Raw genomic sequence first — 19,587 nt, 5'->3', positions numbered from 1 at the left:
AATCTCTTCTGCTTGTTGCCTCTCCTCAGCAGTGGTTTCCTAGCTGCCATTTGACCATGAAGGTCTGATTTGCGCAGTTTCCCCTTAACAGTTGTTCTAGAGATGTGTCTGCTGCTACAGGTGACTCTTGGTCTTCCTTTCCTGGGGGGGGGGGACTCTGGGTCTTCCTTTCCTGGGGCGGTCCTCATGTGAGCCAGTTTCATTGTAGCCCTTGATGGTTTTTGATACTGCCCTTGGGGACACATTCAAAGTTTTCGCCATTTTTCGGAACAAGTGACCTTCATTTCTTAAAGTAATGATGGCCACTCGTTTCTTTTCACTTAGCTTGTTGGTTCTTGCCATAATATGAATTCTACCAGTTGTCCAATAGACTGTCGGCTGTGTATCAACCGGACTTCTGCACAACACAACTGATGTTCCCAACTCCATTAATAAGGCAAGAAATTCCACTAATTAACCCTGACAGGGCCCACCTGTGAAGCGAAAACCATTTCAGGTGACTACCTCATGAAGCTCATGGAGAGAACACCAAGGGTTTGCAGCACTATCAAAAAAGCAAATGTGGCTACTTTGAAGAAACTAGAATATAAGACATGTTTTCAGTTATTTCCCACTCTTTTGTTAAGTACACTATTCCACATGTGTTCAATCATTACATGTTAATAAAGAAAAGGTTTGATTATAACGCAGCGGATCCAGGGTTCGACTCCTACCTTGCCATTTCTATGCATTTCATGCCAATGTGTTGTCATGCTACAAACGCATCATGCATTATGAAAAAAAATAATACAGCCAGTGATGGACTGGTAATCTGGAATTTGGGCAGATGCAAACCCTTTTGAAATTTTTGTGGCTTTTTACCAAAATTTTGAAGACTTTCTTTTTACATTTGTGATTTTTTTACATTTTTGTTACTTTGACATTTTTCTCTCTTTTTTTACACTTTTTTTGAAAGTTCTTTTACCAAGTGTTTTTTCTCCAAATGCTAAGAAATTGACATAAAAACACCAAAATTCAATGAAAGTAGTGAACTGATTATTTATTTAACTTGTGAGGAGCGTTGTTGGGAACCATCCACGTTACTTTTTTTGGATAATTTGTTTGAAAGAAACCCAAATTTCTGAAATAGGCACTTTTTGGAAAGGGGTAAAATTTGAGCTGAAGACAACAGGAGGGTGGAAGGTGTTAATTAACATTGTGTGTGTAACATCTTCAAACAACTTTGTGTTCTCTTGTCAAAATCTTTAACGACCTCCACGTTAACACAGATAGTGGCAAAAGTTCCGTCTTAGTACTACTTGATCTCAGTGCTGCATTCGACACGGTCAACCATGACATATTACTAGACCGATTGGAAAACTGGGTTGGCCTTTCTGGCTCAGTACTAAACTGGTTTGAATCCTACTTACAGAATAGGGATTACTTTGTGTTAATAGGTAATCATGAATCTGAGCATTCAAACATGACGTGTGGAGTTCCCCAAGGCTCCATTTTGGGGCCTCTTCTGTTTAACATCTACATGCTTCTACTGGCTCAGATTATGGAAAAAGACAAAATAAGTTACCACAGTTTTGATATATAGATTATAAGCATCTCATCTCTAACAAAGCAGAACAACAACACATTCAGAGTCATTCCCCCTTCAGGCCTTCATTGTATTTTTCTCAGATTGACAGTAGCCATACCTATAGAATCCATTATATAACATACATATACACTCAGATGTAATACATTACAGCTGAGCTTTTTTCAGACACACAAACAGCTTCAAACTTTTTCTTTACTCTTCTAACAGAAATAAAACCCTTACACATTTTTATTTATTAAAACAAGCCAGTTAAGATGTGAAGTTGAGCTTTTCATTGTTAGATATTCATGAAGCCAGATGATATTATCATGCAGAGCATTCAGTAACCTTCTCAAGTCTGACTGCTGTCTTTAAACAGATAAAGACTTCTTTTGGCAGATCCATGGTCTTCTCTCAGCACAGCTCTCTGATATCCATTTGAACCGGTCAGAAAATACACACTGACCGTCAGTGGGAGGATGTGGTTCTTGTATCCATCTGCTGACACTGAGGGAAGAAGATAAGGTTTAGATCAAGGCTGATAGATTTAAGATTCAAAGTGTTCAGGAATGTGTCGCTTACCTTTCAGTCAGATCTCTTCCATCGATCCACTTCCATCTCCCTCCTTCAGATTTCAGACCAATCCAGGGTCCGTACCTGCTGTAAAAACCGAATGCATCCTGACAAGAGAGAGACATTTCAGAGATTTAAACACTATACTTTAATAAATACGCTGATCTACAGACTCACAGTGTGTTCAGACTTAGAGAAAATACATTTTATTTCAGAATTGTGTTGCAAAACCTTCCACAGCTTCCTCATTACCTGTTCATCTTCATGTACAACAAGCAAATCTGAACTCCGTGCTCTGCAGTCTTCTCGAGCTTCTTCCCAGGTTTTCAGATCAGAAGGATCAGCAAATAGATAGCAGCTGGACCTGATGAGTCTCCATCCCTCCTGACAAGGTCTACAACGTCTATATGAAACTACAGAGATCAATCAATACAAATTACTGCACTACTGATATTATTATTCAGTGTGCTGATGTGCTGCAACAGCAGCAATCGGCGCAATGACTATTTCTGTCCATACTTATTATTATTCCACCAGATTTCTGTCTCGCTACTAGTCCCGGAGCGTTGCCAACACACGCACACAAAGTACATTGAAACGTGTGGAATGATCGGGAATGGTGTGCTATGACTTTTCAACAAGATTTGCCGTGCGGTTTTTAAAAAATCGGCAAAAAAACGACAACAAATTTCTAACAGACTTTAATGGGAAATGTTTAGGAAATCGCTCAACGTCGCTTAAAATGCACCCTCTTTGGGGCCATGCTGTATTGCCATACTTTAACCTAGAAACATAAATAAAAGTTTAAACTGAAGACAAGATTTTGCCATTTATTGGGCTGAATGGGCGTTCAGATATCAACCACGGTTTCTCCCAAAACACAGTTTACCATGACCTCTCAAATTACAAGAGTTCCAAATCTTCCTCCATTCACTGCCATGTTAAACATCATCCTCATTTCTGAGCAAAACGCAGAGCGAAGCACTTTTTAAGTCGCTGATATGCCCCCATTTCTAAGTTTATCCACATAAATGTTGCATCTATATGTTCACAAAGACCTTCTGGTGCCCAAGAACGTTATTTTACTGATATCTCGTATCCTTTTGGTGATATGATCATTTGTTTAAGAGCTTGTTCAGTGTCTGAATAGCTGGTGACACAGCTGACAGGTACAGCAGGTGCTCCGGTTGTTAACTGATTACAGATCAAAGAGATGACATCACAGAGATGAAAGGCTTCCTAGTTGTGTTTACAAACATGGTCACTGATTGTTTGAATCCATTAGCAACCATTTCAGTCTCTGTCTCTCTCAATTGCTGCTTGCTGCTCAATCACAGGAGCACTTTCAGTGATAGACTCATTCTCCCAAAATGCACCACAGAGCGCTACAGGAAGTCATTCCTGCCAGTGGCCATCAAACTTTATAACTCCTCCCTCTAAGTGTCTGACACACAGACACTTAGAGAGGTTGAAACTGGACAATATTATCCATTTTATGCAACAACACTGGCTTGTAATGTGTGCAATACTCAACTGCTACTATTATTATTATTATTATTATTATTACTTTTCACAATTGCAACACCTTAATTATGTTATTTATGTAAATACTGTATCATAATATACCTTTAACTATGTAAATATCCACACTCCTTATATTTCTTTATTTCTTTTTTTATATTTCTTATATTTCTAATATCTGAGCAACTGTAACACAGAGATTCCCTGATTTCTGATTCTGATTCTGCTCTGCTGATGTCTCCATGACTCATTTTAAAACAGAGTGAAAAAAGAAATTTGAGCTGTGTGTCCCTGTGTGTGTAACAAGCATAGTGTGTGTCCCTGTGTGTGTGTGCGTGTGTGTGTGTGTGTGTCTGTGTGTCCGTGTGTGTGTGTTACGTTTTATTGCTATTCGGATGTGCACCAAGTAGGCGGCAGACTGTTAAAATTTCTACAGAGACCAACCAATACACAATACTGCACTACTGATATTATTATTATTATTGGTTTTTATTGGATCTCATTATTATGATCTTAACATACCGTTCTGTACTTTGGGGCAGTATTCATCGATGCTCCACTGAGCTCGACTGATGTTTTGTATCGGTCCTGTTAAGTTCTTCCTCTCCGTCTCCAGCTCCTGGTTTCGTGTCTCCAGCTCCTGGTTTCGTGTCTCCAGATCCTGCTTTAATGCGGTCAGATTTGTGATCGGTTTTTCTGAGACACTGTTGTTGAGGTTGCGATTGGTAACTGCAAATTAGAAATTTGCTTCTTAGTCATAGTGATGGTCACGCACATTATAATGATAGAAATTACGAGTTACAGATCCACTGAAAACAATATTCAGGTCTCTACATGAACAATAAATCTTAGTTTTATTGCCTTGATCATTCCTCCTGTTCATACTGGAGAATAATCTTTATAACGTACTAAGAGATGGAGGACAACGTTCTACTTCAGTAGGCTTTCTTAAAATATCTTCTTTGTGTTTCTATAACTCTGCAGCATTAAACTTGTCTTGGAAAACACAGAGTCTAGAAGACAGCGGGAGCACTGTGAGAGTCATGTTTTTCGACTTCTCCAGTGCTTTTAACACCATCCAGCCTTCGCTGCTCAAAGTGAAGATGGAGAGTGCCGGAGTGGACCAACATCTGGCTGCATGGACTACGGACTACCTCACCAACAGACCACAGTATGTGAGGCTCCATCACTGTGTGTCTGACGTGGTGCACTGCAGCACAGGTGCCCCTCAGGGTACGGTGCTCTCCCCCTTCCTTTTCACCCTCTACACCTCGGACTTCACACACAACACCACCCACTGCCACATCCAGAAGTTCTCCGATGACACAGCCGTTGTTGGTTGTGTTTCTGAGGGGAACGATCTGGAATACAGGATGGTTATCAAGGACTTTGTCAGCTGGTGTGAGCTCAACCAGCTTCAGCTTAACACCAGCAAGACGAAGGAGATGATAGTCGACTTCAGGAGGAAAACATCCCCTTTCTCACCGGTGAGCATCCAGGGATCGGACATTGAGGTAGTGGAGAGCTACAAATTCCTGGGTGTTCACCTAAACAATAAACTGAACTGGACTGATAACACCAATGCTCTATACAAGAAGGGCCAGAGTCGCCTCCATCTGCTGAGGAGACTCAGGTTCTTTGGAGTGTGCAGGACTCTCCTCAGGACCTTCTATGACTCTGTGGTGGCCTCTGCCATCCTTTATGCTGTGGTCTGCTGGAGGGGGGGCAGCTCGGACCGGGACAGGAGCAGACTCAATAGACTGATCAGGAGAGCGAGCTCTGTCCTGGACTGTCCTCTGGACCCCATAGAGAAAGTAGGGGAGAGGAGGATGTTAGCCAAGCTGACATCCATCATGGACAACACCTCTCACCCCCTACACGACACTGTGGGGTCCCTGAGCAGCTCCTTCAGCAGCAGACTGATACCCCCCCCCCCCCTACATGACACTGTGGGGTCCCTGAGCAGCTCCTTCAGCAGCAGACTGATACCCCCACGGTGTAAGACGGAGAGGTACTCTGTCAGACTCTACAACGCCTGCTCTACCTGATAGTGTTGTAGTTTCTGTTCCTGTTTTTCTCCCATCTACATCACACACTCTCTGTTTATCTTTAATATTGGTATTTATATTATTTTATTACAAGTACTTACTTTTCAATATTTATGGTCTCAGGTTAATATAATTTAAATTATGCTACCGACTCTTGCTTCTTTGCTCTAATTACACATTCAACTTAATTTTTAACGTCACTTACGCCGCAATATTGTTTCTCTTATCATGGCTACCGCACTTTAAAATTCCTTTATTTGACGCCATTTTACTTACTCAGTCTACCATATTTTCATTGTCTATTTCTTGCCTGCATTTCTTGCCCTGTATTTCTTCCGTGCTTACTTGTTTGTGTGTTATTGTTTTTTTGCTGTTATTGAAAAATGCTGCTACTGTAACGACAAAATTTCCCCGTCGTGGGATGAATAAAGTATAATCTAGTCTTGCATTGTAAGACTCTGCAAGATCTCCAGTCTTTGCATATAATGACGTCTCTAACGTTGGATGTGAGATGTCTTCAGAAGTTAGACGGTGTCAGACTTTTCAAAGTCTTCTAGTGTATGTTAGGCATTAGGTTACCCCTGAACACTCTTTAGTGTAGTCTGCCTCTCCACAAGTGGCCTCTGCTTGGTCTGTTTATAGGTTATTTTGGGCTGAATTCTTTTATTAAAACATGTTTTAACATTTCTATCAAGGCTATTTTAAGATATATCTATCTCTTATATCATATCTGTTTGCCGTTCTCTCCATTTTCTCCAATAAACAATGTTCACATAGTATTTCCTTGGGTGATGTTGTCAGTTCCTTTATTCTAATTTCCTCCTTTTTGGGGAGCCTTGCCACATTTGCACAGAATCCGTATGAAGAGGAGGAAGGATTACACCGAGCAAAAACTGTTTCTATGAACATCTGGCCATCAGACAGACTTGATAAAATGTGAACTTGTCCTTTGAATAACACCAACAAGTTAAGACAGTGGTACTCACAGTAGATACGGAGGCCCATGATGACCAACAGTATCAGCCAACACACTGCTATGGGTAGAAAAGACTGAGAGAAGCAGCGAGACCTCTGGCCTGAGAGAGAAATAAGAAGTCAGTTAGACTATCATTATTAATAAATCTCATGTTTAACAATATTAGATGTGTGAAATGGACCTGGGCGAGCTGCCATTTTCTTCCCAGTGCGTGCTGGAGCATTAACATAGTCAGCTGCTGCTTCTTCCTCCATTTCCTCTGAAAGACAAACGTCAAACACAAATGTAGACAACATCCTGCCACATAGACATATAGTAGATTTACATACAGACACATAAACATCAGAGTATTTATAATTACCGATGTCGTCCTGTGGAGTTCTGATCACCCTGAACAGATGTGTAAAGTCCTGCTGCAGTCCTGTATGAGAGCTGTTAGGAGGGCGTCTGCTCCGCTGAGACCGTCTTTACTACACTTCTACGCTGAGGACGGGACTGTTTTTTTAAATACGTCAGCTAATAATAATGTGTTCTTGTGAACAGGAAATCTACGTGGGCAACACACGTATGTCCGAAGTGTCTTATAAGATGTGTTCGCAGGAAGTCAGAAATGTACCTGACTCTGATGGCCTAAAATAAGAATAGAATAGAATAGAAAGCTATAAGTTGTCATTGTACACAAGTGCAGTACCTGTGCAACGAGATTGAAGCAAAACCTTTACAGTGTTGACACAAAATATAAAATTATTAAATATAAAAATAAAGTATAGGTAGTGCAGAAAAAAGAGAGGGGTGGGGGTGCACAGTCCTGAGAGCATCTATATACAATAGTAAAATAAAAAATAAAATAAAATAGTTTTGCTTACACATTATGCAAAAATATAGTTTGGTGTGTCAAATGTCCTGAGTAGTATATGTTGTGTGTGTATATATATATGTATATATATATATATATATATATATATATATATATATATATATATATATATATATATATATATATATACAAATTTCTCCTTAGGGAGACCAATAAAAATACTTTGACTTTGATATATATATATATATATATATATATATATATATATATACGTATATAATAGGGCAAGACATTCCACTAATTAGCCCTGACAAAGCAAGGGGTTCTCCTACACAACATTTTTAACGTCAAACACTTAAAGGTGCCCTAAGAGTTCCTCTATGACGTCACTTCTGTTGACATTCCAAGTAAATTCAAAACAAAACAGAGCAAGCTTCCCTCCTATGTTTCCGTAGCTGTCATGACTAACTGTCCCTAACCCCTCCCCCAACCATATTGTCGGTGATTGGCTAGAACTGTTTTTTTTTTTTTTTTTTTTGGTGCACAGCCTGTGCCTCTAGTGTTTTGTTTGGCCAGCGGATCAAGGAGAGATATCTACGATTTGAGACACAACTGAAATTGCGCTGAAACCATGCAGGAACTCATAGAGCACTTTTCATTTCCTGGATTCTGGTGAATATTTCATGCAAAAATTTCAAAAGTCTTTATTTATTTAAAGGATATTATTATTCTGTTTTTGTTCAAAACTTTCTACATATTCAAAACATCTTCACGTGTTTCTGGATGTTTTTTTTTATGAATCATGTACTTCTCAACAACAAATCTATTACAGAATGAGAGCTTGTTAAAGCTCCAACGTTTAAATCTGCATTAAAAACAAGAAATCACGTCATTATTTGTCACCCTGTTGTGTTCTTCAACCCCTCGATGTATTACAAGTAGACACAGCCATTGTTTTCTCTCCATGTTTCCAGCTCCCTGAACTGTTACTTTTAGCTCTTTTGGGAGTGGCATGTCTTTCATGTTTTTTGAGGGGGACAAATTGACCTCTTCTAAATATACGGGACATTGGACGTGAGTACAGTACTTAGAGTAAATGTCCTTAGTTACATTCCACCACTACCCCAGGACACCTTTTGTTGTGAGTCTTTTTGACCGTGATGGTCTTAGTCGACTTCACCTTTAAGGCTGCACCCGGTTTTATTCTGTTTTTGTCTGCTACCCACACATCCTGATTAATAATGTTGTAACTTCCTGAGCGATGTTGTTTGTCACGATGTAAGAAAAAGACGATAACAACAATGTGTCACAGAGTTTTTATTCAGTGTAATACAGCATCACTTTTTTTTCTAGACAGATGAATAGAAAACACTCTACATATTAATATTATTTAAATCAAATGCTAAACAAAAGAGCTCTGGGGACATATTGTGAAAACGCGTGATGCTGTGCCTCCATTTTGGCTCATCAGCAGCAACAATATAAGCTGTGACACAGGAAACAGGAAGCTGAGCAGTCTGTCTGCACCGCTCATCAATCTGCTCATTTACAAATTAAAATCATCGAACCAGAACAACACACAGAGTTATTAACCCGTTGTTGTCTTCCCGTCGACCTGCAACTTTTAGCTTTTCTGGGTCAAAATTTAAAATTAAAACCTAAAGACAATTTTACTGCTTTCCCCGGTGATTTTGTCACTTTTCCCAAAGTTCTCTGTTAATTCTTCTGATTTTTCTGATTATTGTCTGTGCTTTAGGGTCGTTTTTTGTTCTTTTTTCCCCGATACTTTTACCACTTTTTTCAACATTCTTTAATTAAAAAAAATCTTCAAATGCCATAAAATTTAAAAAAAACACCCAAATTAAATGAATGTAGTGAACTGATCATGTATATTACTCGTGAAGAACGATGTACAGATCTGCCCCGAAGGCACCAGGAGGGTTAATTATAATAATGATAATAATTATAATAATTAACAGGTTAGTTCCCCTTCTGACCACACTTTAGCATTAGTAGCCTACTCATATTAACCATTATCTAAGTCATATCCAACACATCTGAGTGTCTGTTTTTTCCAGAGTCACCAAAAATTTAATAATTAATTAGCATTTTCTTCATGAAAACCTGTTTAAAGTGTGAAGTAGAAGTGTTCCCGGTTTGATATTGTCCTGCAGAGCGTCCAGTGACCTCCTCCAGTCCGACTGCAGGGGTTAAAAAGATGACGCCTTCTTTTTGCAGATCCATCCTTTTCTCTCGCCACAGCTCTCTGATGTATATCTGTACTGGACGTAAACGGCACACTGACCGGGGGGGGCAGGGGGGGGGAGTTGGTGTTGGATAGGGCTGATAGATCGGATGAAATCGTGACGACAATAACACAAATAAAAGGGAAATATTACAAAATAAATATTGTGCAGGTGAGATTAAGAAACCCGCTAGGGGCTTATAGAAGGAGACTCATCTAAGGAAGAGAGGAATAATATAGATAAGGAACAAGTGTCCTGAACAAAAAGCAACTGAATTAATAATAAATTAAAATAAATTAAAATAACTTAGAGAAAATTCCAAAAATAACTGTAAAACTAAAGTTAATAAATTAGTGTTAAGTAGTGTTGAAAACGTCAAAAAAACATTGAAAAAGCATCAAAAGTGTTGAAAAAAGTATAAAAACTTAAGAAAATGTTAAAAACATCGATAAAAGTGTTGATTTTCTATTTTGACAGTAAGACGAGACGAGGGTTAAATAAAATGGTAATAATAATAATAAAGTTTGGTTAATCAGACATGTCTTAAGCCTCTTTTTCTGATTCAAAGTGTCTCTCACCTTTCAGTCAGACCACTTCCATCGATCCACTTCCATGTCCCCCCTTCAGCCCTCAGACCGACCCAGGACCCGTAGATGTACCTATTGACATACGTGAGGACATTCTGCCAACAGAGAAACACTCATCGGATACTGAAATAAACAGACTGGAATCTACAGATTCAGTGTGTTCACACCCACTAAAACACATATTTCCCTTTATGAACTGCTCCAGCGAGCGTGCTGTGTGGTGCGTTCAGGGTCTGCTCTGGATCGGTGGAGATCTCCCTCTTTAGAGCACGGTGGACACCTAAGTATCCGGCCAACCTGGGGTATAGATATATGTATATATATATTGTATATGTGAATAGATATGTGTGTAGATGTATGAGTATAGATGTACAGTCCCTGACAAAAGTCTTGTTGCTTGTGTGCAAATTGACCTGAAGTGCCGCTGAAATATATTTCTAATCAAGATTTATTTACAAGAAGTGGCTCATTTTAATCCCAACAGCTTTTGTAATAATGTTTCAGTGCAAAAAGAAATTGTCAAAAAGTATTCTAATATTCACAGCTTGGTAAAGCCCATTGAGTCAAATTTTTGCAAAGACATAAGTGTTGTTGCCTTGTCATATGAGCTTCACCTGGGACTAATAATGGATCAATCAGGTCTCAGGTGTGTATAAAAACAACCCCAGTACACTAGACCTTCACATCAACTGCAACTAGACCTCTGCAAACATGCCTAAGATTCACCCTGAGACTAAAGGTTTTGATTATCAAGAGGCTGAAGACCAGATCCACTGCTGATGTGGCAGACACCTTCAATGTGTCTCAGCGTCAAGTACAGAGGATTAAAAAAACATTTGAAGACACTGGAGACGTTTTTGACAAGCCCAGGTCAGGCAGACCACTGCTCGAGAGGACCGTTTGTTGGCTCGAAAATCCAAGGCCAGCCCATTTTCCACTGCAGCAGAGCTCCACCAGCCCTGGTCCCCTGAAGTCCCTGTGTCAACCTGAACGGTTTGTTGGATTCTGTCTCAAAATGGCCTCCATGGTCGAATCAGGGCCCAGAAGCCAGCACTAAACAAAAGACAAGTGAAAAACCGTGTGGCATTTGCCAAGGCCCACAGCTTGCTAAAAGGATGGATGCTGGAGAAGTGGAAGAAAGTGGATTTTTCAGATGAATCTTCTGTTGAATTACACAACAGTTGCCGCAAATATTGCAGGAGACCTACTGGAGCCCGCATGGATCCAAGATTCACCCAGAAAACAGTGAAGTTTGGTGGCGGAAAAATCCTGGTCTGGGGTTACATCCAGTATGGGGGTGTGCGAGAGATCTGCAGGGTGGAAGGCAACATCAATAGTCTCAAATACCAAGAAATCTTAGCTACATCTTATATTCCCAACAATAAAAGAGGCCCAATTCTGCAGCAGGATGGTGATCCATCGCATACTTCCATCTCCACTTCAAAGTTCCTCAAGGCGAAGAAGATCAAGATGGTCCAGGATTGGCCGGCCCAGTCACCAGACATGAACATCATGGAGCATATGTGGGGTAGGATGGAAGAGGAAGCATGGAAGACCAAACCAAAGAATATTGATGAACTCTGGGAGGCAGCAGGACTGCTTTCCTATCTAGTCCTGATGACTTCATCAATACATTGAATGAATCCTTGCCAAACCACATGGGTCCAGTCCTTCAAGCTCATGGAAGTCATACAAGATATTACATTTGGATCTCACAGTACCGCTATTTAATTTGCTGACATATTTTAGTAATTGTAGTAAATTTGTTCAATTTCTGTATAGGCGACAAAACTTTTGTCTTGGCAAAATTTGACCTTTCTGTCTTGTTTAAATAATAAACCTTTTTTTAGTGAAACTAATTTATTTCAGTGCATTGAACATCATTTGGGAGGGTTTTAGATATGAGGTTTTTCATATGAGCTATTTCTTACACCAATTGATTAATTACAAGTCAGGTTAATAGCAGGTGTTTCTACAAAATAGATAAGAGACAAGACTTTTGTCAGGGACTGTATGTGTATAGATATATGTGTATAGATGTATGTGTATAGATGCATGTGTATAGATGTATGTGTGTAGATTTAACCCAGTACGCAGATTTTCTTCCAGACTGTGGAACCATTGGTGAACATGTCTCTATATATTAGTCCCTGAACATTGTGGCAGGCTCTGTATTTTGTATTTTTGTGTGTTTTTATTGGGATATGGATCCCCCAGTTTTCTCATTACCTGGTCATCTTCATCGTGTACAACAACCAAATCTGAACCCTGTCCTCTGCAGTCTTCTCGAGCGTCCTCCCAGGTTTTCCCGTCAGACGGATGAATCAGATAGCAGCTGGACCCGAAGAGTTCCCAGCCCTGAGGACACGCTCTACACCGTCTCTCTGGACCCACAGAGACCAACCAATACACATCACTGCACTGGGATGTTATTATAATTAGCAGTAGAATGGGTTATTATTACTATGGGATCATCTGAACGTACCTTGGTTTTCTCTGTGGCAGTAGAAATCAAGAGTCCACTTAGCTTGACTGACGTTGAGTTTGTTCCAGGTTGTCTCCATGTTTTTGGTTTGTCCTATCACGTTGTCCCTCCATGTCTCCAGCTCCTGGTTGACTGCGGTCAGGTTTGTGATCTGGTTTTCTAAGACGCTGATTTTGTCGTTGAGGATGCGATTGGTAACTGCAAAAAAAATAAAAATCATAGTGGTAATTAATTTAGTAAATTATGCCACTTTAGGGTTTAACATTATAATAATCATTACAGAATGGATTCACATTTTTTAAAATATATCTTAAAACTGTTGTCAGGTGTTCATATGAACATTAAAACAGTTTTCTTTCTTCTTCCTCCTTCTCTCCATCTGTATCCAACCTCATTCCATTAATGTATGTTACTAACTCAACTTCTTCCCTTTCCCCGAGTCTTGTGCTCTCTCGCCCCCGTAGTCTTGTGCTCTCTCGCCCCCCTTTTTTGCCCTTTTTAAAGATGGGGACAGAGTCCACAGTCCTACTTCAGTCGTCTAAATTTGTCAAAATACTTTGTGTTGTTATCACTCTGCTTCAGAAATCCTGTCTGGGAAAACAAAGAGGGAACTTGGTACTATAAAGGTTGTAACTTTAGACGTTACACACTTGATTTCTCTAACTCAGACTGCTGAAGCCTCATTAGCTTCAGATGTCCTTCAAAGGTCCCATGGCATGAAAATGTTACTTTATGAGGCTTTTTAACATTAATATGAGTTCCCCCAGCATGTCTATGGCCCCCCAGTGGCTAGAAATGGTGAGAGGTGTAAACCGAGCCCTGGGTATCCTGCTCTGCCATTGAGAAAAGGAAAGCTCAGATGGTCCCATCTGGAAACCTCTCCTTATGAGGTCATAAGGAGCAAGGTTACCTCCCCTTTCTCTGCTTTGTCCGCCTTGAGAATTTGGCCCACCCATGAGAGAGAGACATCATGGCTTTCAAACAGCCTCCACCTAACCCCCCCTTCAAATACAGTATTAGGGACCACTAAGGTCTATATAAAAGAGACTTCAGATACAGTATTAGGGACCACTAAGGTCTATATAAAAGAGACTTCAGATACAGTATTAGGGACCACTAAGGTCTATATAAAGAGACTTCAGATACAGTATTAGGGGACCACTAAGGTCTATATAAAAGAGACTTCAGATACAGTATTAGGGGACCACTAAGGTCTATATAAAAGAGACTTCAGATACAGTATTAGGGGACCACTAAGGTCTATATAAAAGAGACTTCAGATACAGTATTAGGGACCACTAAGGTCTATATAAAAGAGACTTCAGATACAGTATTAGGGGACCACTAAGTTCTATATAAAAGAGACTTCAGATACAGTATTAGGGACCACTAAGGTCTATATAAAAGAGACTTCAGATACAGTATTAGGGACCACTAAGGTCTATATAAAAGAGACTTCAGATACAGTATTAGGGGACCACTAAGGTCTATATAAAAGAGTTGCAGTTGGTGGAAATTTGGGTTAATACAGTGGTACTCACAGTAGATACAGAGGCCCATGATGACCAAGAGTATCAGCCAACACACTGCTATGGGTAGAAAAGACTGAGAGAAGCAGCGAGACCTCTGGTCTGAGAGAGAAATAAGAAGTCAGTTGAGTTAATAATGATGCTGATTAAACAGTCAAGGGTGCTTTGAATGCATCAAGTCCAACAGTACTGAAAAAGCAGAGCTCTGAAAACATCCACATGTTTTTGACACCATGCTTGATGAAATAATCTCAAGATTGACAATATTAAATGTGAGAAACGTACTTAGACGAGCTGCCACTTTTTTATCCCCAGTCCTGGATGATATGTTAACATAGTCTGCTTCTTCTTCCTCCATTTCCTCTGAAAGATTAACATCAAACACAAATGTAGACAACATCCTGCCACATAGACATATAGTAGATTTACATACAGACACATAAACATCAGAGTATTTTAATTACCGATATTGTCATGCAGAGGTCTGTTCATCCTGAACAGATGTGTTAAGTCCTGCTTCAGTCCTGTATGAGAGCTGTTAGGAGGGCGTCTGCCGTCTTTACTCACCTCTACGCTGAGGATGTGACTCTGTTCCAATTCAGCAGGTAAGAATGACTGTTTTTAGAAGGGGAAGTAAAGTGTGTGTGCTCATAGAAACGTCTGTTATTTTGTTCTGCTTTCAAGTTGTGACAGAGGAGTTCTTCGTTTGGCAATTAACGTCTCAAGTCTCCTTTAATGGTTTTAACCCCCACTTTGTGTCTACAGCATCTTCATCGATTGCATCCAATTTCATTTTTGGAATGATAAACAGAAACTGGCACGTGGTCATAACATCTACATTATAACTTATTCCCTGTTACATAGTGTTCTTATTCTGATTCAGTCAGTTTATAGGTTATTATAGTAGTTTATATTTTATAGTCATAGTTAATATTTTGTCATGATCTACTGCATTGTTCACTTTTTCACTTTTGCATCATCATTACACACAGTCGACCAGAGTATCTCACCTTATCGTGGTCATTGCATTTCTGTGAGTGATTTAATTTTTACTTATATATGTGTGTATATGTGTGATATGTGTGTGTATGTGTGTATATGTGTGATATATGTGTGTATATGGGTGATATGTGTGTGATATATGTGTATATATGTGTGATATATGTGTATATAAGTGTGTATTTGTGTGTGTATTTGTGGTATGTGTGCATGTGTTTGATATATGTGTGTATATGTGATATATGTGTGATATATGTGTGTATATGTGTGTATATGTGATACATGTGTGTATATGTGTGATATATGTGTGTATATGGGTGATATGTGTGTATATGTGTGATATATGTGTGTATATATATGTTTGTTGTGTTATGGTTGTATTACTACTGGATGCCTAAAATTTCCTTTGAGATGAATAAAGTATATTTCTATCTATCTATCTATCTATCTATCTATCGTCTGTCTGTCTGTCTGTCTGTCTGTCTGTCTGTCTGTCTATCTATCTATCTATCTATCTATATCTCTATCTATCTATCTATCTATCTATCTATCTATCTATCTATCTGTCTGTCTGTCTGTCTATCTATCTATCTATCTATCTATCTATATCTCTATCTATCTATATCTCTATATCTCTATCTATCTATCTATCTATCTATCTATCTATCTATCTATCTATCTATCTATCTGTCTGTCTGTCTGTCTGTCTGTCTGTCTGTCTGTCTGTCTATCTATCTATCTATCTATCTATCTATCTATCTATCTATCTATCTTACAGTGGGTGTAATGTTGCAATGCAGGATGCATACGATTTGGACATGCCATTTCAAAACATTGCATCTTGATTTTTGGACCCTATTGCTCATTTACAGTTTGATGTGCAAGGGATTGTGGGTCGGATTAACCAGAAAATCGGTCCAGATGCAGTCAGACATCCCAGTACTTTTGTCATGCATTTGACAGACTATGTATTGGGGACATGCTTTTTCTGGCATGCTAGACAGAACGGCTACCATGGAAAACCAGTTTGAATTTACTACTCCGGCATCGAGTAATGCTGCTCATTAACTATGACCTTGTAGCCGAGCTGCACCAATCACGTCGGTGTATCTGATGTAGGCGGGACCAGAGGCAAGCTGCACCAATCACGTCGGTGTATCTGATATAGGCGGGACCAGAGGAGAGCTGAACAGATCGACCAGTTAGCTCCGCTGCTAGCTAAGCGTACGGGGTTCTGGATACGTCATCCCGTGGGTTGTTGTGATTGGTCGTAGTGTTATCCAATTGCATGAGGTGAGATTTTCAAATGCACGCTTGGTGCCGCCCCTCGAGATGGCCGACTTTCATTACTCGATGCCAGACCCTTAATCTTTCAGATTTGGGTCTGGATTGGTTAGAAATATTGTGCACACAAAACAGCTGGCAGCGCTTTTAGTTAAGGAAAAGTATGAAAGTATAGAATAGTTGTCATGGAGAGGAGGTTAAAGAAGAACAGAGGCCAACAAGGGGGGAGATGATGGGAAGGAGGGAAAGGGGAGGAGATGAGGGTGAGTGTTTGGAGGAGGAAGAGGAGGGAGAGAAGAGTGATGAAGGATTAACGGTCAGTTTCACAGTGTTGGCGAAGTTAAAGCCTGTCACTTTGTTTCCTGCCACCCTGTAGTGTGTGTGTGTGTGTGTGTGTGGTGTGTGTGTGTGTGTGTGTGTGTGTGTGTGTGTGTGTGTGTGTGTGTGTGTGTGTGCGTGTGTGTGTGCGTGCGCTCTGTGAAGACGGACACTACTAAAAGATTGTTTGAAGGTTCAGATCAGTTTTAGGGCATAGGTTAGGGTAAGGGGGTTTAGTTTGGGTTTGGGGGGCGCACGTCAGTCAAAGATCTCCATTCCTACACATTCCACACTTTCTTATTTTAACGTCACATTGAAATTGCACGCACAATGGCATGCTTGTAAGAGTGTTGTGTGTGTGTGTGTGTGTGTGTTCTTATTAAACTATATTCATGGGGTCTAAAAACTTGAATACAGTATACTTTTGGGTTCCAGACAGTTTGTGGGGCAAAAAATGCTGGAACCCACAACTTTAAAGGGCTGTTTGAGGGTAAGACTTGGTTTTAAGGTTAGGGTTAGAATCAGGTTATGTTAGGGTAAAAGCAAGAGTTAATGTTAGACATTTAGTTGTGATAGTTAAGGTTAAGGTAAGGATTAAGTTTAGTCATTTAGTGTCATGGTTAAGGTTACGGTAAGGGGGCTAGGGAATGCATTATGTCAATATAGGTCCCCACAAAGATAGTGAAACACTGTGTGTGTGGTGTTGAGTCTCTTTTTGTAAGGACTTCTCCCAGTTTCTGTAAAAATTGTACTGAGGACAGTTACTTCTTGAAAGACGGTTGAAGGGTCACATTGGTTTTAGAGTACAGGTTAGGGTTAGACAACAAGAAGTACTTTTCTTCAATGAAAGTGAAAAGACTCCACTATACTTCACACAGGTAAACAGTGGCTCTACAGTACTGTCACCGCTATTCCGCGGCTGCAATAATGGTGCACAGACTCCAAGAGTCCAGATGCGGAAGACCCGGAAATGCCGACCAATCAGAGCAGACTTTTTCAGGAGGGGGGGGGGTCTTAAAGAGACAAGCGCTAAATGGATGACACGTTACAATAGGCGGTTTGTGGGAGGTACTGATGAAACGGTGCTCATGGTTGATTGTTCAGGAGTTTATCGTGAAGGTTGAGGTTTATTGGACGTGACACGCTACATTTTCATTACAGAGGATAATTAACACGGGGGGGGGGGGGGGGGGGACGGACATGTTGAGACTCGAGAAAATGCTGAAGATGCCATTTCTGTTCTGTTGTTGATATTTCAGTAAAATGTCGGCTGTTTACCTGTCGAGAGATCCCCGAGTCCCAGAAGGGTCCTAAAAGTTAAACTTAGGACCCCCATCAGGACTTCAGCAGACACCCTCTCCCTCAGTTCTCATCAGTGCCACGTTGTTGCAGATTTTACTGGTTTGGCGTTGGGGTTTGCTGGAGTTTTGAAGAGAGACAGCAAAGGGAACTCCACCCACATCTGGACGTGAGTGTTGGTGTTTTAGGACCTGCAGTCAGTCTCAGAAGCTGTCAGCTGATGTACACCATCACACAGCATGGAGGGTCCCAGACGATCCCACCGGGGTCAACACAGTCCTCTAAAGCAGTGAAATCGGGGTATGGTACCCCTAGGGGGACTTTGGAGGACTGCAGGGGGGTACATAGGCTGTGTAACTTATACGTCTTTTTCCCAAGTTTTGTTGACTCTTTTGATGTTTAACCTTTTTTTTTTCTTTGGTCTTTTATTCTTTGAAGTATTTGTGTCTTTTAACAAAGTTTCCTTTCTGCTTTTTTCAAAGTTGTCACTTTTTTTAAGTTGTCGCTTTTTGGGAGTTTTGGTCACTTTAGTCGCCCTAGTGTTGTCTTCCTTCTTTTAACGTCTTTTTTTCTTGGAAGTATGGTGTCTTTTACAAAGTTTCCTTTCTGCTTTTTTCAAAGTTGTTGTCACTTTTTGAAGTTTGTCACTTTTTGGAGTTTTTGGTCGCTTGTGTCGCCCTAATGTTGCCTTCCTTTGTTCTGCTGTGTTTTTTTTCAAAGTTTTTATACTATTTTTTTGAACAATTCTTGCTTTCTTCTTCTTTCAACCGTCTTTAAACTTCTACTGTTTTTTCCCAAGTTTCTGTGACTCTTTTGATGTTTGTCACTTCCTTTTGAAGATCTTGACTTTTTTTTTTTCTTATGTCTTTTATTCTTCAAAGTATTTGTGTCTTTTAACAAAGTTTCTTTTTCTGCTTTTTTCAAAGCTGTTTTGGACTTTTTTGTCACTTTTGTCGTCCAAGTGTTTCCTTCTTCTCTCTACTGACTGTGTTTTTTCAAAGTTTATTACTTTTTTGACCTACTGTCTTACTTCCTTCTTTCTTCCTTACTTTTTTCTACTGTCTTTTTTTCTTAGACGTTTTTGTGTCTTTTTACAAAGTTTCTTTTAGGCTTTTTTCAAAGTTTTTGTGTCTTTTTGGAATTTCTGTGTCACTTTAGTCGCCCTAGCGTTGCCTTCCTTCTTTTTACCGTCTTTTTTTCTTTGAAGTATTTGTGTATTTTTTCAAAGCTTCATTTGCTTTTTTCACCTTTGTGTCTTTTTTCAAGGTTTTTCTTGTTATTTTTGACATATTCTTGTCTTTCTTCCTTCCTTTTTTTCGACTGTCTTTTGTCTTTGAA

General features: G+C 39.8%; 2 protein-coding genes and 1 long non-coding RNA gene across 3 annotated transcripts; all 3 read right to left on the bottom strand.

Moving 5' to 3' along the window:
* Nucleotides 1-1,581: 1,581 nt before the first annotated feature.
* On the bottom strand, nt 1,582-9,581 carry LOC116675104 (uncharacterized). The gene is made up of 3 exons (XR_004328294.1): nt 9,556-9,581; nt 8,311-8,312; nt 1,582-1,717 (listed from the first exon to the last, which is right to left on the bottom strand). It is a non-coding gene; the product is annotated as an uncharacterized LOC116675104 (long non-coding RNA).
* Nucleotides 1,860-7,184, bottom strand: LOC116675102 (NKG2-D type II integral membrane protein-like). The gene is made up of 7 exons (XM_032507176.1): nt 7,047-7,184; nt 6,867-6,944; nt 6,696-6,785; nt 4,184-4,390; nt 2,393-2,553; nt 2,150-2,247; nt 1,860-2,074 (listed from the first exon to the last, which is right to left on the bottom strand). Exons 2-7 carry the CDS (start codon nt 6,937-6,939, stop codon nt 1,939-1,941), a joined length of 765 nt encoding a protein of 254 aa, XP_032363067.1. The 5' UTR covers nt 6,940-6,944; nt 7,047-7,184; the 3' UTR covers nt 1,860-1,938.
* A 623-nt stretch (nt 9,582-10,204) lies between the features above and the next one.
* LOC116675103 (asialoglycoprotein receptor 2) lies at nt 10,205-14,788 on the bottom strand. The gene is made up of 5 exons (XM_032507177.1): nt 14,635-14,788; nt 14,362-14,451; nt 12,821-13,018; nt 12,565-12,719; nt 10,205-10,430 (listed from the first exon to the last, which is right to left on the bottom strand). The coding sequence occupies exons 1-5, from the start codon at nt 14,747-14,749 to the stop codon at nt 10,323-10,325; spliced, it is 666 nt and encodes a 221-aa protein (XP_032363068.1). The 5' UTR covers nt 14,750-14,788; the 3' UTR covers nt 10,205-10,322.
* Between the last annotated feature and the right edge of the window lie 4,799 nt (nt 14,789-19,587).

This window comes from Etheostoma spectabile, unplaced genomic scaffold (genome assembly GCF_008692095.1).
Source record: "Etheostoma spectabile isolate EspeVRDwgs_2016 unplaced genomic scaffold, UIUC_Espe_1.0 scaffold00001481, whole genome shotgun sequence".
Classification (NCBI taxonomy): Eukaryota; Metazoa; Chordata; class Actinopteri; order Perciformes; family Percidae; genus Etheostoma; species Etheostoma spectabile.
The sequence above is the reverse complement of the archived record's forward strand: the minus strand, read 5'-3'. Positions and strand labels throughout refer to the sequence as shown.

Excerpts from the sequence above, each read along its gene's own strand:
- LOC116675102 (XM_032507176.1), bottom strand. The coding sequence starts at position 6,939 with ATGGAGGAAGAAGCAGCAGCTGACTATGTTAATGCTCCAGCACGCACT. Across the intron at positions 6,786-6,866 it reads GAAAATGGCAGCTCGCCCAG|GCCAGAGGTCTCGCTGCTTC; the intron begins GTCCATTTCACA and ends TTTCTCTCTCAG. Across the intron at positions 2,075-2,149 it reads GGAAGAGATCTGACTGAAAG|TGTCAGCAGATGGATACAAG; the intron begins GTAAGCGACACA and ends TTCTTCCCTCAG.
- LOC116675103 (XM_032507177.1), bottom strand. The coding sequence starts at position 14,749 with ATGTTGTCTACATTTGTGTTTGATGTTAATCTTTCAGAGGAAATGGAG. Across the intron at positions 14,452-14,634 it reads AAAAGTGGCAGCTCGTCTAA|ACCAGAGGTCTCGCTGCTTC; the intron begins GTACGTTTCTCA and ends TTTCTCTCTCAG. Across the intron at positions 13,019-14,361 it reads CATGGGCCTCTGTATCTACT|TTACCAATCGCATCCTCAAC; the intron begins GTGAGTACCACT and ends TTTTTTTTGCAG.